At 33.8% G+C, this 12,928-nt stretch overlaps 1 protein-coding gene across 1 annotated transcript; it reads left to right on the top strand.

Moving 5' to 3' along the window:
* Positions 1-4,268: 4,268 nt before the first annotated feature.
* LOC132040489 (protein SAR DEFICIENT 1-like) lies at positions 4,269-8,095 on the top strand. Its single transcript, XM_059431136.1, has 7 exons — positions 4,269-4,448; positions 4,548-4,623; positions 4,959-5,517; positions 6,237-6,397; positions 6,549-6,743; positions 6,876-6,975; positions 7,615-8,095. The coding sequence occupies exons 1-7, from the start codon at positions 4,357-4,359 to the stop codon at positions 7,770-7,772; spliced, it is 1,341 nt and encodes a 446-aa protein (XP_059287119.1). The 5' UTR covers positions 4,269-4,356; the 3' UTR covers positions 7,773-8,095.
* Positions 8,096-12,928: the final 4,833 nt, after the last annotated feature.

The following is a 12,928-nucleotide window of genomic DNA, read 5'->3' as shown; positions in this document are numbered from 1 at the left end:
TATGAATGTAATCCCTCATAGTCATAGCAAAATATGTAAATGCATCAATTGCATAAAGATATGACACTTCAGGACCACAAAATTCTGCAAGTTTCTCATTTTAACTTCTTTCAGCAGATAATCTATTGCTTTTGGAAACTCTTCAAGAGTTTTCAATAATATAAAAATCATCAACTTGCACAACAGTATAATAGATTCTGATTTTCATAAAAACATAAGGATAAATAGAGTCATTTGTACCCTTAGTCAGTGAATATTCATTAAGGTGATCAAATTGCTTTCACCTTGCTTAACTTAATTCAAATTAGAATTATGAATAAATTTCTATAACTTGTATATGCTTCTGGCATTTAGAATTCTTCAAGAATTTTCACATAAATTTTATCATGTGACAATATCCATTAATATTTAAATGCGTGACATTTTATGATGTCAGGACTGCAGGTCCAATAAGCTTGATGCTTACCAAAATGAGTCATTTCACTTGGTAATAATGTGTACGTCAAGATGCTTTATAGACATAGAATTTAGATCCTCACAACCTTTTACAATATTACGCTATATTGTAAGATATCGTCAACGATATCTCATTTGTATCGGTTCGCAATGTGACATAACTTATTGAGATCTCATCACTTCCATTATTTTTAAGTACCTAAACCTCTCATGAGGTTTCATGAAGTGTTATGTCATAGGCTCTTCAAGAGCACATTGCCTCCTTATAATGATCATTGATCATTTGCTCCTCTTTCTTTTCAATGGCTATTGCGTTGGGAAACGCTGTCCTTTAGGGACATGAATTTAATAGGACCATTTTGTAGCTGAAATTAGAAATTAATTTTGAGTCAGCAAATGCTTCTAGCATTTGACTTGAATTATCTTTTAAATGAGGATCATACTAATGATAATTCATAACATATTTCTCAGCTTCTTATTCTCTCCCCCTTATGTTAGAAAACTAACATATATTTCATATCCTCTTTAGGGAATTCATCTTTGTGCATCTGCTAGATTATTTAGATAGATACTGCACATCAAAATCTATTAGATGGAATATATTTGATTTCTGACCCTGAACCAATTGTGAAGGGATATTTATCATAATTTATTGATCTGATGCATACAAGTGTTGTTGTATGCAATATATCTTCTATCATACCAACATATGAGCTTTGTTCTCATAAGCAATGATTTAGCTATTTATTGGAGATATTTAATGCCAAACCAACTTAGATATAAACCAGCATTATTAAGATGGATTGTCTTGATGTACATAATCTGAAAATTGTGTTCTTAACTTAATTATTTTGAGCAAGTAATTTTTTAAATGTCAAACTACAAGTTGACAATAAACGCACATGTGAACATCTCAGCATCTATTTAAGGTATCACATAACAGGTGAACGGGTCCATATTCACCTTTTATATTTTTCTAGAATTTAGAAAATTCAACCCCAACATTAGCCAGTATAAGAACACGCAACAAAAAAACATTCTTGAAGAATCTTCTAGTTCTTCAATATATGTCAATTACTCAATCTGCACATCATATTTGAATCGGGATGGCCAAATCGCTCATGCCGACTAATAAAATAAAATAATTAACTATTAAACTTCTGGTTTACTATGACATGAATTGTTTTTCTTGTACCAATAAACTTTTAGTTTACCGTGACATGTGATTTCATCATTCTTTTATTTGTGTAGTACAATTTGGAGAATAGAGAGGGTAACCTTTCACATACGTATTTCATACCGTAATAATTTTGAAGATATTTAATCCTCCTATCATTTATAGTTTCAATATGATAGTCATTTACTTTAGTAAACTTTGGGTTTATACAACTCATGTTTTGATCATAACAACTTCGTATATTACAATCTAGAACGAATTACATAATAGTATATAAGCTCTTCAGGAGCCTTTAATTTATTCTCCATAACACATATTGTATGGACACTATTAGTGTCATGATCTTCTAAATAAACAGTTAGCTCTTCTGGAGACCTTAATTGATTTTGTTAGACACTGTTGGTGTCATGAAAGAAAATTTGATAAGATATTTAACACGAGTATTTAGAATATTTCTTCTCGATTATTCCACCTCTTCTGGAGGTTAATTGTGATATCTCCATAATCAAGTACACGTCTGTATTTATTAGCTTTACTAAATGTTGTCACATTTACTTCAGGGAATAGATCTGTATTTGTAACGTCTAGTAAAAGTTCTCATTCTTAAGGAATGAAACATAATCATTTGAATGTGTCTTAAGCATATCAAATTGTGATAGCTTATATTTTCTTTTAAGATATTGCTACTTCAGGAGTAAATTAAGACATACATATGATGTAGAGAACTTTTCTCTAACACATCTTCAGTTGTAGTCACAATAAGCCTGTGAATATATTACCACTTCTGATGGCTATACGCATAAATAATTTGAGCCATAATTTACTCATTGTCTTACCAAAGATTCTATCCTTCCAATTGTAACAAACTCATTGTGACACACGGTAGGAAACCACGTTTTAGGGATAATCATGATGTCACCTGCATATGAGAGAGTACTAGCACAATACACACACCTCACACATAAGGATTACTATTAGATAAATAAGAAGAACACTGATCGGGATAGATATAGAGATCACAAAACAGAGGGCATAAATAAATTAAATCACGAGGAGATTATGGATTACGGAGTGTAAAACCCATACCACTGTTATGTACAACTCTCTAGCATTAATATATAGAAAAGTAACGTAAATGATTATACTTCTCCAACTTTGGTATATGTTTAAGTTCAAAGCCATGCTGCAAAATTTTATTATAATTACTTACCTGGAAATTGCTTTGAGAATTATAATCCCACCTTGCCATGGCAGATATATTGAAGATTCAAACTATTTTGCTACACACATCTTTGCATAGTAAATGCTCAAGATAACAGAGACTAGTGTTGATAACGTGTTATAAAATAATAAAATTAGAAGAACAATATTGCAGAGAAAAAGAGAAGAGAGGAGAATTTTTTATTTTTCTTGAGAGATGAATACAATGAAGGATAACCTCTCTATTTATGGAGGAAAACTGACTTGATCTCAAAGTCACTAATTCTAATTTTTCTCTTGGGAAAATTTTAAATTTTCTTACGCCTGAGTTTAAGAATCCTTATACAAGCTGTTTTTCTTGCTTCATATCCGTTATCGATCAAGCTTTAGTTCTCTTCCTTTCGCCGGTTAGTGATGAGATGCCTTTGTCAAGTAATAAGACTAAAACAAATAGCAAATTAATTCTCTGCATCCAATTCTTTATTATTTACAAAAGAAATGTTATGCAAAAAAGTACATAATGATTTTGATATGGACTTGGAGGCTAGCTCATTTGGTGTGCTCTCTGGCTTCCATAATTGAGATGGAGGGTGCAAAGTCCATTAATAACGCATCATTTCCTTTCTCCCTCTCCTTATGTACGTAATAAGAAGATTTTTATTTTATTTTATTTTTTTATAGAAAAATGATTCTGATATATCACAAGTGATGAATATTTTTTTACCCCTCCCTCCAAGGAGCTTTCCCTTTTTGCTCACTTGGTGACTCAAACACACAATATTCAGGTCCAAGGTGAAAGGTGCTTACTAACTAAGCAACCCTCTTGTCACAAGTGACAAATATTTGGAGTGTTTTTCAATTGCTATTCCTTGAGTTGAAATTAAACAAGAAAATAACTTTAATTTCTATGTTCCGATCCGTTTATTCTAGAAAATATTTTGGAAGTTGTTTTTTATTTTGAGGTTTTTTATAAATTTGGATGCATTTCTTTTTAAGTGAGAATATAACCTACCAAAACTTTTTGTTATTAAAGAATGTCTTTTGACCAAGTTTTACAAAGCTTTTCATTTGTTTTAGATATGACAAAAAAAAATTCCAAGAAGTATTAAGGGGGCCTCTAAAATCTAATATTTTGCTTGTCTAGCTTCTATGGTTTCTTTTGGGGGTGGGAGCGGGGGGCGGGGGGGGGGGTGTGTTGGGTTGACTTAAAGAGGCCTTGACGTCAAAGTCGTTACATCACAATACCTTAGATCACCTAGAAGTTGGAATCCTCTGTTGCCTTGCTCTTTCTTTCATCATTCCACGAAACTTCCTTTACTCTTTTTAATATTAAAAATAATCTATGCTTTATACTTTTAACTTATTTTGCCTATTTGAGATAAGACTACGACACCTTGTGCTCTACCCTTTATAAACCCTCCTACCGACCTCTCTTCTTCATATCATCTCCTCTTAAATTTCTTTGTAGTTGTAGTGAAAAACCTCTTAGGATTTTATCAAACTTCTTTCACAATATAATAGCAATGGCAGCTAAAAGATTCTTTGATGACTCTGCTGATCCTGACTCCAACCAATCAAATTACAAACGCATAAGAAAAACACCTTCTTTTGCTTCGTATGTCCCTTCATGATCGCTTCTTGGTATTCTTTTCTTTTCAATATTTCAAGATTTATCATCTTCTTACCTTCTTTTTTTTTTTTTGTCTGCTTGTAGTGTGATTAAAGAAGTTGTGATGGTGAATTTCTTGGATAACTTCTGTTCAGCCTTGGAACCCATGCTCCGAAGAGTGGTATATTTCTAGAATACTATACATTCGAGAGATATATTTTATCATTCATCTATTGATCCGGTCAAAGAACCTGCTCGGACTCTACACCTAAGTATTTGACTCTAGCATCGGATCATTAATGACGAAGTCATGAATTTTGCTAAGAATATTGAAAATTTAATATTTTTGATTGTATACACAAAATATAATTTTATGACGAAAGGGTGTATTCAACTGACCACCATTCACCTATTGTAGCTCCGCTCCGTCCATGTCCATGAGTCATAGACACTAAAATATGATCCTATAGTAATTAATGACTATTCCTTATTCAATTTCTTTTGTTGAAATTACAGGTTCACGAAGAGGTGGAAAATGGACTTAGACGATGTTCTCGATCAATAGGAAGATCACCTTCATTAAGAATCAAAGCTCTTGAACCCTCAAACCTACGTTTAATATTTAACAAAAAACTCTCTCTACCAATTTTCACCAACAGCAAGATTGTGGATTCACATGGCCACTCTCTCCAACTCCTCCTCGTTGACGCGACCGGTGATTGCCTGGTCCCGACAACCTTAGCTTCTCCAATTAAAATCGAGATTGTCGTGCTTGACGGAGACTTTCCTAGTGGAGAAAATGAAGCAAGTTGGACACATGAAGTGTTCAATGAGAACATAGTTAAGGAAAGGGCTGGAAAAAGACCATTGCTTACCGGTGAACTTAATATTACTATGAGAGATGGTGTTGCTTCCCTTGGTGATCTTGAATTTACTGACAATTCTAGTTGGATACGTAGCCGGAGATTTCGGATTGGTGCAAAAGTGGTTCACATTGGAAATGGTCAAAATAATACTGTTCGAATAATGGAAGCTATGACCGATTCTTTTATGGTTAAAGATCACCGGGGAGAATGTAAGTCATTTTTTCACACTATCTTATTTAAATCTAAGTTTTTACTTGTTGAGTCACGTATATATAGGTCACTTCATGATGTTTTATGAACCTTTAACTAAAAACAAAATCACTTGGAAACTGTGATCGTTAGTGTTATTAGCTAAGATCAATGCCTAAAGTATTTTTTAAGGTATAGATAATCTAGGTTTTGAGTCAAACACTGACATCTATACCTAACCCTAGTTATATTATGTGGATACTTTAAAAATTTAAAGAAAAAGATTTGACGAAATATTTCTATCGATCATTTAATACCAATTCATACACTCCATTTGATTCAAAGGCCATTAAGTTTGGATTTAATCAAAGCTCTCTTTGTCCATTGGTACTAAGATAGTCCAAAGCATGTCATGTTAATTAGTACTTCCATTGTTGTCCGGTCGGGTATCTCTTAACTTGTCAATTCAAAAGATGTAATCATTATTTTCCCACTTCATGCTTATACAACAAATGTATGTACGTGAACACCTGTCATATCTTTACAAAAGTATATGCCCTTTTTGTTCAATTTGTCCTAATCATTTACGTCATCACACCTAGCTAGTCGTGCTTAAAAAGATTCTATCGATTAGATTTATGAAATCTGTTGGTTGTAACAGTACATCATTGGTGAATCTGTACTACAATCATATACTATAATTCAAAAATTGGAATTAATTCTCTCTATGTTACTGCAGTGTATAAGAAACATTATCCACCAGCATTAGGAGATGATGTGTGGCGTCTTGAAAAGATTGGTAAAGATGGAACTTTTCACAAGAAGCTAACTTCACAAGGCATCAAGACGGTACAAGATTTTCTCAAGTTGGCAAATATTGACCCAGAAAAGATAAGAAGGGTACGTCTATCAAATTTAGCATGTAACACCCTTAAAAATTCTGAAACAATTTCACATATATATTAAGTTTTGCACCCATAATATCAAAGAAATCAGAAATGTTGAATTCATCAAATTTAAATTTTAAATATATCTCTGATTATACTGACAGATACTTGGAAACGGAATGTCGGAAAAAATGTGGGAAGTAACATATAGACATGCAAAAACTTGTAAGATGGGCACGAAATCATACATAGCACGAGGAGCAAACTACACTCTCATCCTCAATCCAATATGTCAAGTTATTAGGGCAACTATTAATGGGCAAATTTGCCACAGTAGAGAATTAAGAGGAATTCAAAGGGTAAGAAACGCTAGCTTTTTTTTTTTTTTTTTTTTCCTCTTCAACGTTTATAACACATGTGAAATGTTTTTTTTTATGCTAGGGCTAAACGTTTTTACTGATTTAAGAAAATCTGTTTTTGTCTTCTTATAGGCCTATATTGAGAAGTTGGTGAAGGATGCCTTCACAAATTGGAATTCTTTAGAAGAAGTTGATGGTGGCCTGATCAATGAACCAGCTCTACTTACTCAAGGTACTTTAATTATTTACTATATATTTTAATCTTTTCCGTTTTTAATCGTTAAGTTTTTTATACTTATCTATATGATATAATATAAAGGTTGAGCAGTTAGCGAGCCATTATAACGATTGATACTTGATTATTCTGTATTCCCCAATTGAAACTGTTTTAAACTTTATAATAATAAGGTGAAAGGGATTTATTTCATTTTAGAATAAGTTGGAGACGTTGAAATGTTAAGAAGTAGCACCAATTTTCTAATAACCATAATATATGCACAAAAGACTGTCCTTACTAAGGAGAAGTCAGCCCTTTACGCTCCTATATTTTAGTACGACGTGTTTCCCACCAAAGCCTAATTAATTAATACAAGAATTTGATAATGAAGTTAACATATATACATGCGTAGAACTTTTCTTACTTACTGTATTAATATATTTTAACCGATTATATCAAATTATTTGCACTAACAATGCATAAAAATTGAAATACAACAATTTGACAGTGAATTTAACATATATACACGACTACACGTATGAAACTTTACTTACACACTATATTAATATATTACAACCGGTTATCAAATTATATTTATACTGACCTAGCATAAATATTGAAATGCTTGACAATTAATTTGTTGTGTATGATCAGGAGAACCAGCAGTGCATCATCTAAATGCCTATCCTAGGAGTGCACTTTTGACTGCAGCAGGTGGATCTGATCAAGCAGTTGAGTACCCTGACTGGATTTTTAATGGAGTTCGTTATATCTCAGAATCTTCTTCTGAAGGGGAATTACATTACTTATGAACATTTAAGGAAAATAAAAGATTAAGAAAAAGGGAATCAAAGGAATGGATTTTACCATCACGTGGATCAAGGGCTTAAATGAAATGACACGAATAGTGAAAATTCATATAGTCCATCTTAATTTGTTTGACATTAAAGCGTAATTGCTTGTTGTTATTGTTGTAGTCTTGCTGATGTACATATACATATTATGTAACCCAATCCACAAAGCTAGGGGCAAAAAATGCAGGACTCGTGCCACCCCTTTGCGAAAGATGTGTGGTTTGCAATATCAGATTTTTTTTTTGCTTTGTTCTTTAATTTATAAAATCTCGATTGTTGTATTCCCCTTCTCGTTTTATCTAAATAACAAGATTAAACATTCGCTTAAGTATGTGTTCATCTATTTGAAGATAATTAGAACTCCATTAATGAGTTCTGTAATTGAGAGGAAGTAAGCATGTCAAGTGGGCCGGGCCGGCCCGAACCCGGTCCGGTAAACTCGGCCCAGCCCAGACCCACTAAGAGGTGTAAGGGGCTGACCTAGGTGAGATTTATTAGGGGGCTGGGCCGGACAAGGTGGACAACTCACCCCGCCCAGTGATGGCCCGGTGATGGCCCACCGCGGCACCGGCCCGGCCCACTTCAAATTTAAAAAAAGGAAAGGAAAGAGAGATAAGTACTACATTTATTACTAATAATAAATATTTTAAAAACATTGTATCCCAATAAATTAGGAGTCTCTTTTTATGAAGCACTTTAATTTTCTTTAAAATTGTATTTTAATGCTAGACAATCTTGTTTTCTCAACAAATATACCTTTGATACATTTTCAGTATATAGTATATATTAGATTGTGATAGTTTTATATAAAAGTAAAATTTCATTAGCATGTCATATATACTGTGGATACATAGATTATATCAAATAGTACTCCCTCCGTTTCAATTTACGTGAACCTATTTCTTTATTATTAAATGCATTTAAAAAAGAATGACCCCTTTCTATACTTGGAAACAATTTATCTTTATGCAATGATTTATAGCCACACAAAATATATGTGACTCACTTAACACAAGTTTGAAAGTCTCTTAAACTTCGTGTCCAGTCAAATAGACATATCAGCATCTACATAAATAATTTAAAATAAAACTTAAAACTTAAATTGATAACATTGCAAATTCAAAACATACAAACTTGAACAACGAAATATTGCAAATCAAAAGTTCAAAACATACAAATTAAACGGCTAACATCGATGGATAAATTTAAAGAAGAGATAAACTTAAAAGTTCAATTTCGTGCCTTTTCACAAGTGCCTACACAACACACCAGTACCACCTCCCCTCCACCCCCACCCCCCTAATAGGCTAATACCCGGTGCTCCGGACTTGTGGAGATATACGTCACCACAATGTTGACATTTAACATGTTTCTCATTTACTCACTCAAAATGCATCCACACCGCACCCAAGATGTTGATCTTCGAACTCGAGGAGAAGGTGGAGGTGGAGGATTATCCATGGAAGTTGAAAATAGTAATGTACACTAGTTGAATAGCAAATTTAGATAAAGAGAGAATTGTGGAAGAATTGTGTGAAAAATGAAGAAGAATGGAGGGGTATTTATAGTTTGAAAGTATGACCAAAGTGTAGTTATTCATAAATTTAGGGGTTCAAACAAAATTGGCAACGACTAGTTTTTTAAATTTACAACGGCTAGCTTTTTGAATTTGACAACGACTAAACTTTTTTTTAGTTTAGCAATTTTATCATTAGATGTAAATGTTAATTTTATTATTATTAGTAAAAGTAAATGTCTATTTTTGTATTAGAACTTTATTAAATAAAAAAAAGGGCCCGGCCCGGTTAGCGCGAGGTGTAGCCCCTATCCGAGTGGGCTAGGCAGGACACCCTTTTTGTTATATCCCGTATTTTGTACATTGGAACAATCCGGGTTAACTATGATAAGTTAGAAACGAAACCATTCCGGGATACGAAGTCGAGACTTTTGATCTTCGATTTTGTTTTGAGACTTAAGTTGTTCATGAATTTGTTGGCATGGAACATTTAGGAAAATTTGGGACCAAAAGTGAAATAATTGAAAGTTGAAAATCATGCATTCTTGGCCATTTGGCCGTGTGGGTTGGAAGTGGTTCCCACACATTTTGTGGCCAATTTTAATTGGTCCAACCCATGTGTGGGCCATGGACACATGTATAACTTTTATATGAAGCACAAAAGATGACTACTAAGTCATCTTTCTCATTCCACACTTAGGAAAAAAAAAAAAAAGAGAACTTGGATGAACTTCTAAAGGCCATTCGGCCAAGACCCTAAAAATTCAAGTCCAAAATTAGCCATCACAAAAATATTTTCTTCAAGCAAATCCACTAATTGGAGGTCCCTTGTTCACGTGGAGTGGTTGTTTGGATCATCAAACCACTTGTTTTCATCCTTTGCCAACCCTAGCTAGTTGTGAAGTTGAAGGGAAAAGATAAGATTTAATCTTGTTTTATGTGTTATGAATGGTGTATGCGTGTTGTAGTATGCTAAAATGGATGAAATTCGTGAAATATGGTATGTTGGAGTTGAGGCCGTGTGTTTGGTATATAGCCGTGTGGATGTGTGTGTTGTGTTGGAGTGGTGAGTTAATTTTATTCTAGCATGTTTGGTTGTTGTAATGTGATGAGATGAATGAAAATCATGAAGTTGGTAAGTTGGGGTGGTGGCCGAATGTGGCCACCCTCGTGTGAATAAGAATGAATTAATTCTATTTGGAATTTTGATTGTTGTCGTTATGAATTCTATGTTGGCGATAAGAGTTTAATGACTCAAGTTGATGTTGAAATTGTTATGGGCTGATTTGGAGGATTGTGTGCATTTAATGTAATTTCCATATTTATGAGGATGACATTGTTAGAGTGTGTATTGTTGGTGCGAATCATGATTCGGAAGTTAGGAATGTGTTATGGTTGTGTTCTCGGGTTTGGGGCAATTTCGGGTGAGTTGGAGTGTTGTTTGGGATGTTTGAAACATTGTATGAATTGTTTAAAATGTCCTTGAATATTGTTGGTATGGGTTCGGGTTAGTATTTGAATGTATGAGCGTTGATGTTGGTTTGAATGTAAGCCGTTGAATTGAATATAATGAATGTTATTGGATTATGTAGAAAGAGTATTTAATGTTAGAATGCGTTTTGAATTGATTATCGATGTTGCTAGTTTGGTTGTTGGTGTTGTTGTTGTTGATTTGGCCGAGTTAAATTCTCGGGGTTGGTCTATTTACAGGGGAAGTGCTGCCCAAATTTCTGTAGAATTAAGTGCTAGTTTGGAATTAAATGCCTAAATATCTATAGCTAATATTCGATATCCGTTGACGTTGTGTAGACCTTGGGGAGCCCGAGACGTAGGTTGGGATTAGCTTGAGTTTGGATTAGCTTTGCGAGCGGACGAGGTATGTAAAGCTCAACCCTTCCTCCTTTTGGCATGCCTTAGTTATAAATAGGCTATGACACGAGCCTCGAGGAAATTCTATTCTCGCAATCCGAGCATGTCTATGATTCTTATTTGTTTCTTGGTATTCGGATGCTTGATGTGATGAAATATTGTCTCTTATGTCTTTGGAATAATTAATTTCCAAATGTTGCATAAAAAGTTTTGTTTTTAAAGAGTTCCGTAACTACGAACGACCGTAACTTTCACAGAAAGGCTCGGATTGCTTCGATATGTTCGTAGGAGATTTTATGGCGTATGATGAGTGTTATATCCCGTATTTTATGCATTCGGATAATTCGAGAAAGTCGTGGCAAGATAAGGACAAGGTCATTTTCAAGAATTATTTTAATGTACGGGCTGTCGTGAATATTATTTATGACTATTATAAGTATGGGAATATTGTGAAAGGTTAAGAGCAAGAAGAGAAATTCGCAAAATGGGCCGTGGAAATAATGCGGGAGGTTAGGGACAAAATGGTAATATTGAGGAATGTCGAGGGGTAAAATGGGAATTTCACATGAGTTTCATGAAAGTTCCAAGAGGGGCATATTGGTCATGTGACAAAAAAATAAGAAAGAAGAAAAAGAAGATGACAAAATAAGTCATCTTTTATTTGGAAAAAAATTCAAGAAAAATCTAGAAAAGTGTAGGGAGGGGCATGTGCCCCTCACATGCTTGTGAAGAATATATATATATATATGCTCATTCATCTTCTAACATAAGATGAACTTGGAAAAAAAAAAAGAAGAGAGCAAGAACAAGCTTAGGCCATTCGGCCAAGCTCTTTAATTTTTGCCCCTTGAGATTTTGTTCCAAAAATTATTATCTTGTTGTATTTATACTAAGTCAAGGGTCCTCTTTAACATGGTGTGATTATTGAGGCAAGAAAATCATTCATTTTTGCAAACTCACAATTTTACTCAAGTGAAGAAGTTGAAGAAGAAAGGTATGGTTTCAACCTCCTTTATGGGTTATGAAGGTTTTGTTTATGTTATGGGATATAGAAATGAGTAGAAATCATAAAAATATGGATGTTGGCATAGTGCCGTGTATGCATGTATGTAGCCGTGCATGTATGTGTGTAGAAGTAGTGATTCAAACATCTTATTTAAGTGTTTTGGTTGTAGTTGTTGTGGACTCTATATTGGCAATGAAAGTTTGATGATTTTGGTTAAGGTTGTGAATGTTGGTGGGTTGGCCGTGTAGTATATATGTTGTGTAGGAAAATGAATAAATTTCTATGTAGTAATTTGATTGTTGTTGATGTGTATTCTATGGCAAAAATGAGAATTTGATGGTTTAAATTGATGTTGGAATTGTTATGGGCTGATTTGGAAGTGAATATAATGTTAGTGTCATTTCCCTATTTATGAGTCTAATGTTGCTAAGGTGTGTATTGTTGAGGAAGTTTATGGATTTGGAGAATAAAAATGTGTTGGTGATATTGTGGTTAATGTTGTTAATGTGTGGGATGTCGATGAAGTTTATGAACTTGAAAAGAAGAAACTGTGTTGCCAATGTTCTTATTGAAGTCGGAAGGATTCGGGTGGTATGGTATGTTGATTAAATCATTTTGAAAGTCATACGAATTGAATGGAATGGATTGAATGTGAAAATGTTGCTAGAATAGTGTTCGTAATGTTGATAGTTTGGCCGGGTTGAATTCCCGGATTCGTCGTTG

This window comes from Lycium ferocissimum, chromosome 12, assembly GCF_029784015.1.
Source record: "Lycium ferocissimum isolate CSIRO_LF1 chromosome 12, AGI_CSIRO_Lferr_CH_V1, whole genome shotgun sequence".
NCBI classification, from domain to species: domain Eukaryota; kingdom Viridiplantae; phylum Streptophyta; class Magnoliopsida; order Solanales; family Solanaceae; genus Lycium; species Lycium ferocissimum.
Note: the sequence above shows the minus strand (reverse complement) of the source record. Positions and strands in the feature narration are given on the sequence as shown.

What these genes read in the sequence shown, in the direction of transcription:
- LOC132040489 (XM_059431136.1), top strand. Translation starts at nt 4,357, where the DNA reads ATGGCAGCTAAAAGATTCTTTGATGACTCTGCTGATCCTGACTCCAAC. An exon ending in TAAAGATCACCGGGGAGAAT is followed by an intron (nt 5,518 to 6,236) that starts GTAAGTCATTTT and finishes ATGTTACTGCAG; the next exon opens with TGTATAAGAAACATTATCCA. An exon ending in AATTAAGAGGAATTCAAAGG is followed by an intron (nt 6,744 to 6,875) that starts GTAAGAAACGCT and finishes GTCTTCTTATAG; the next exon opens with GCCTATATTGAGAAGTTGGT.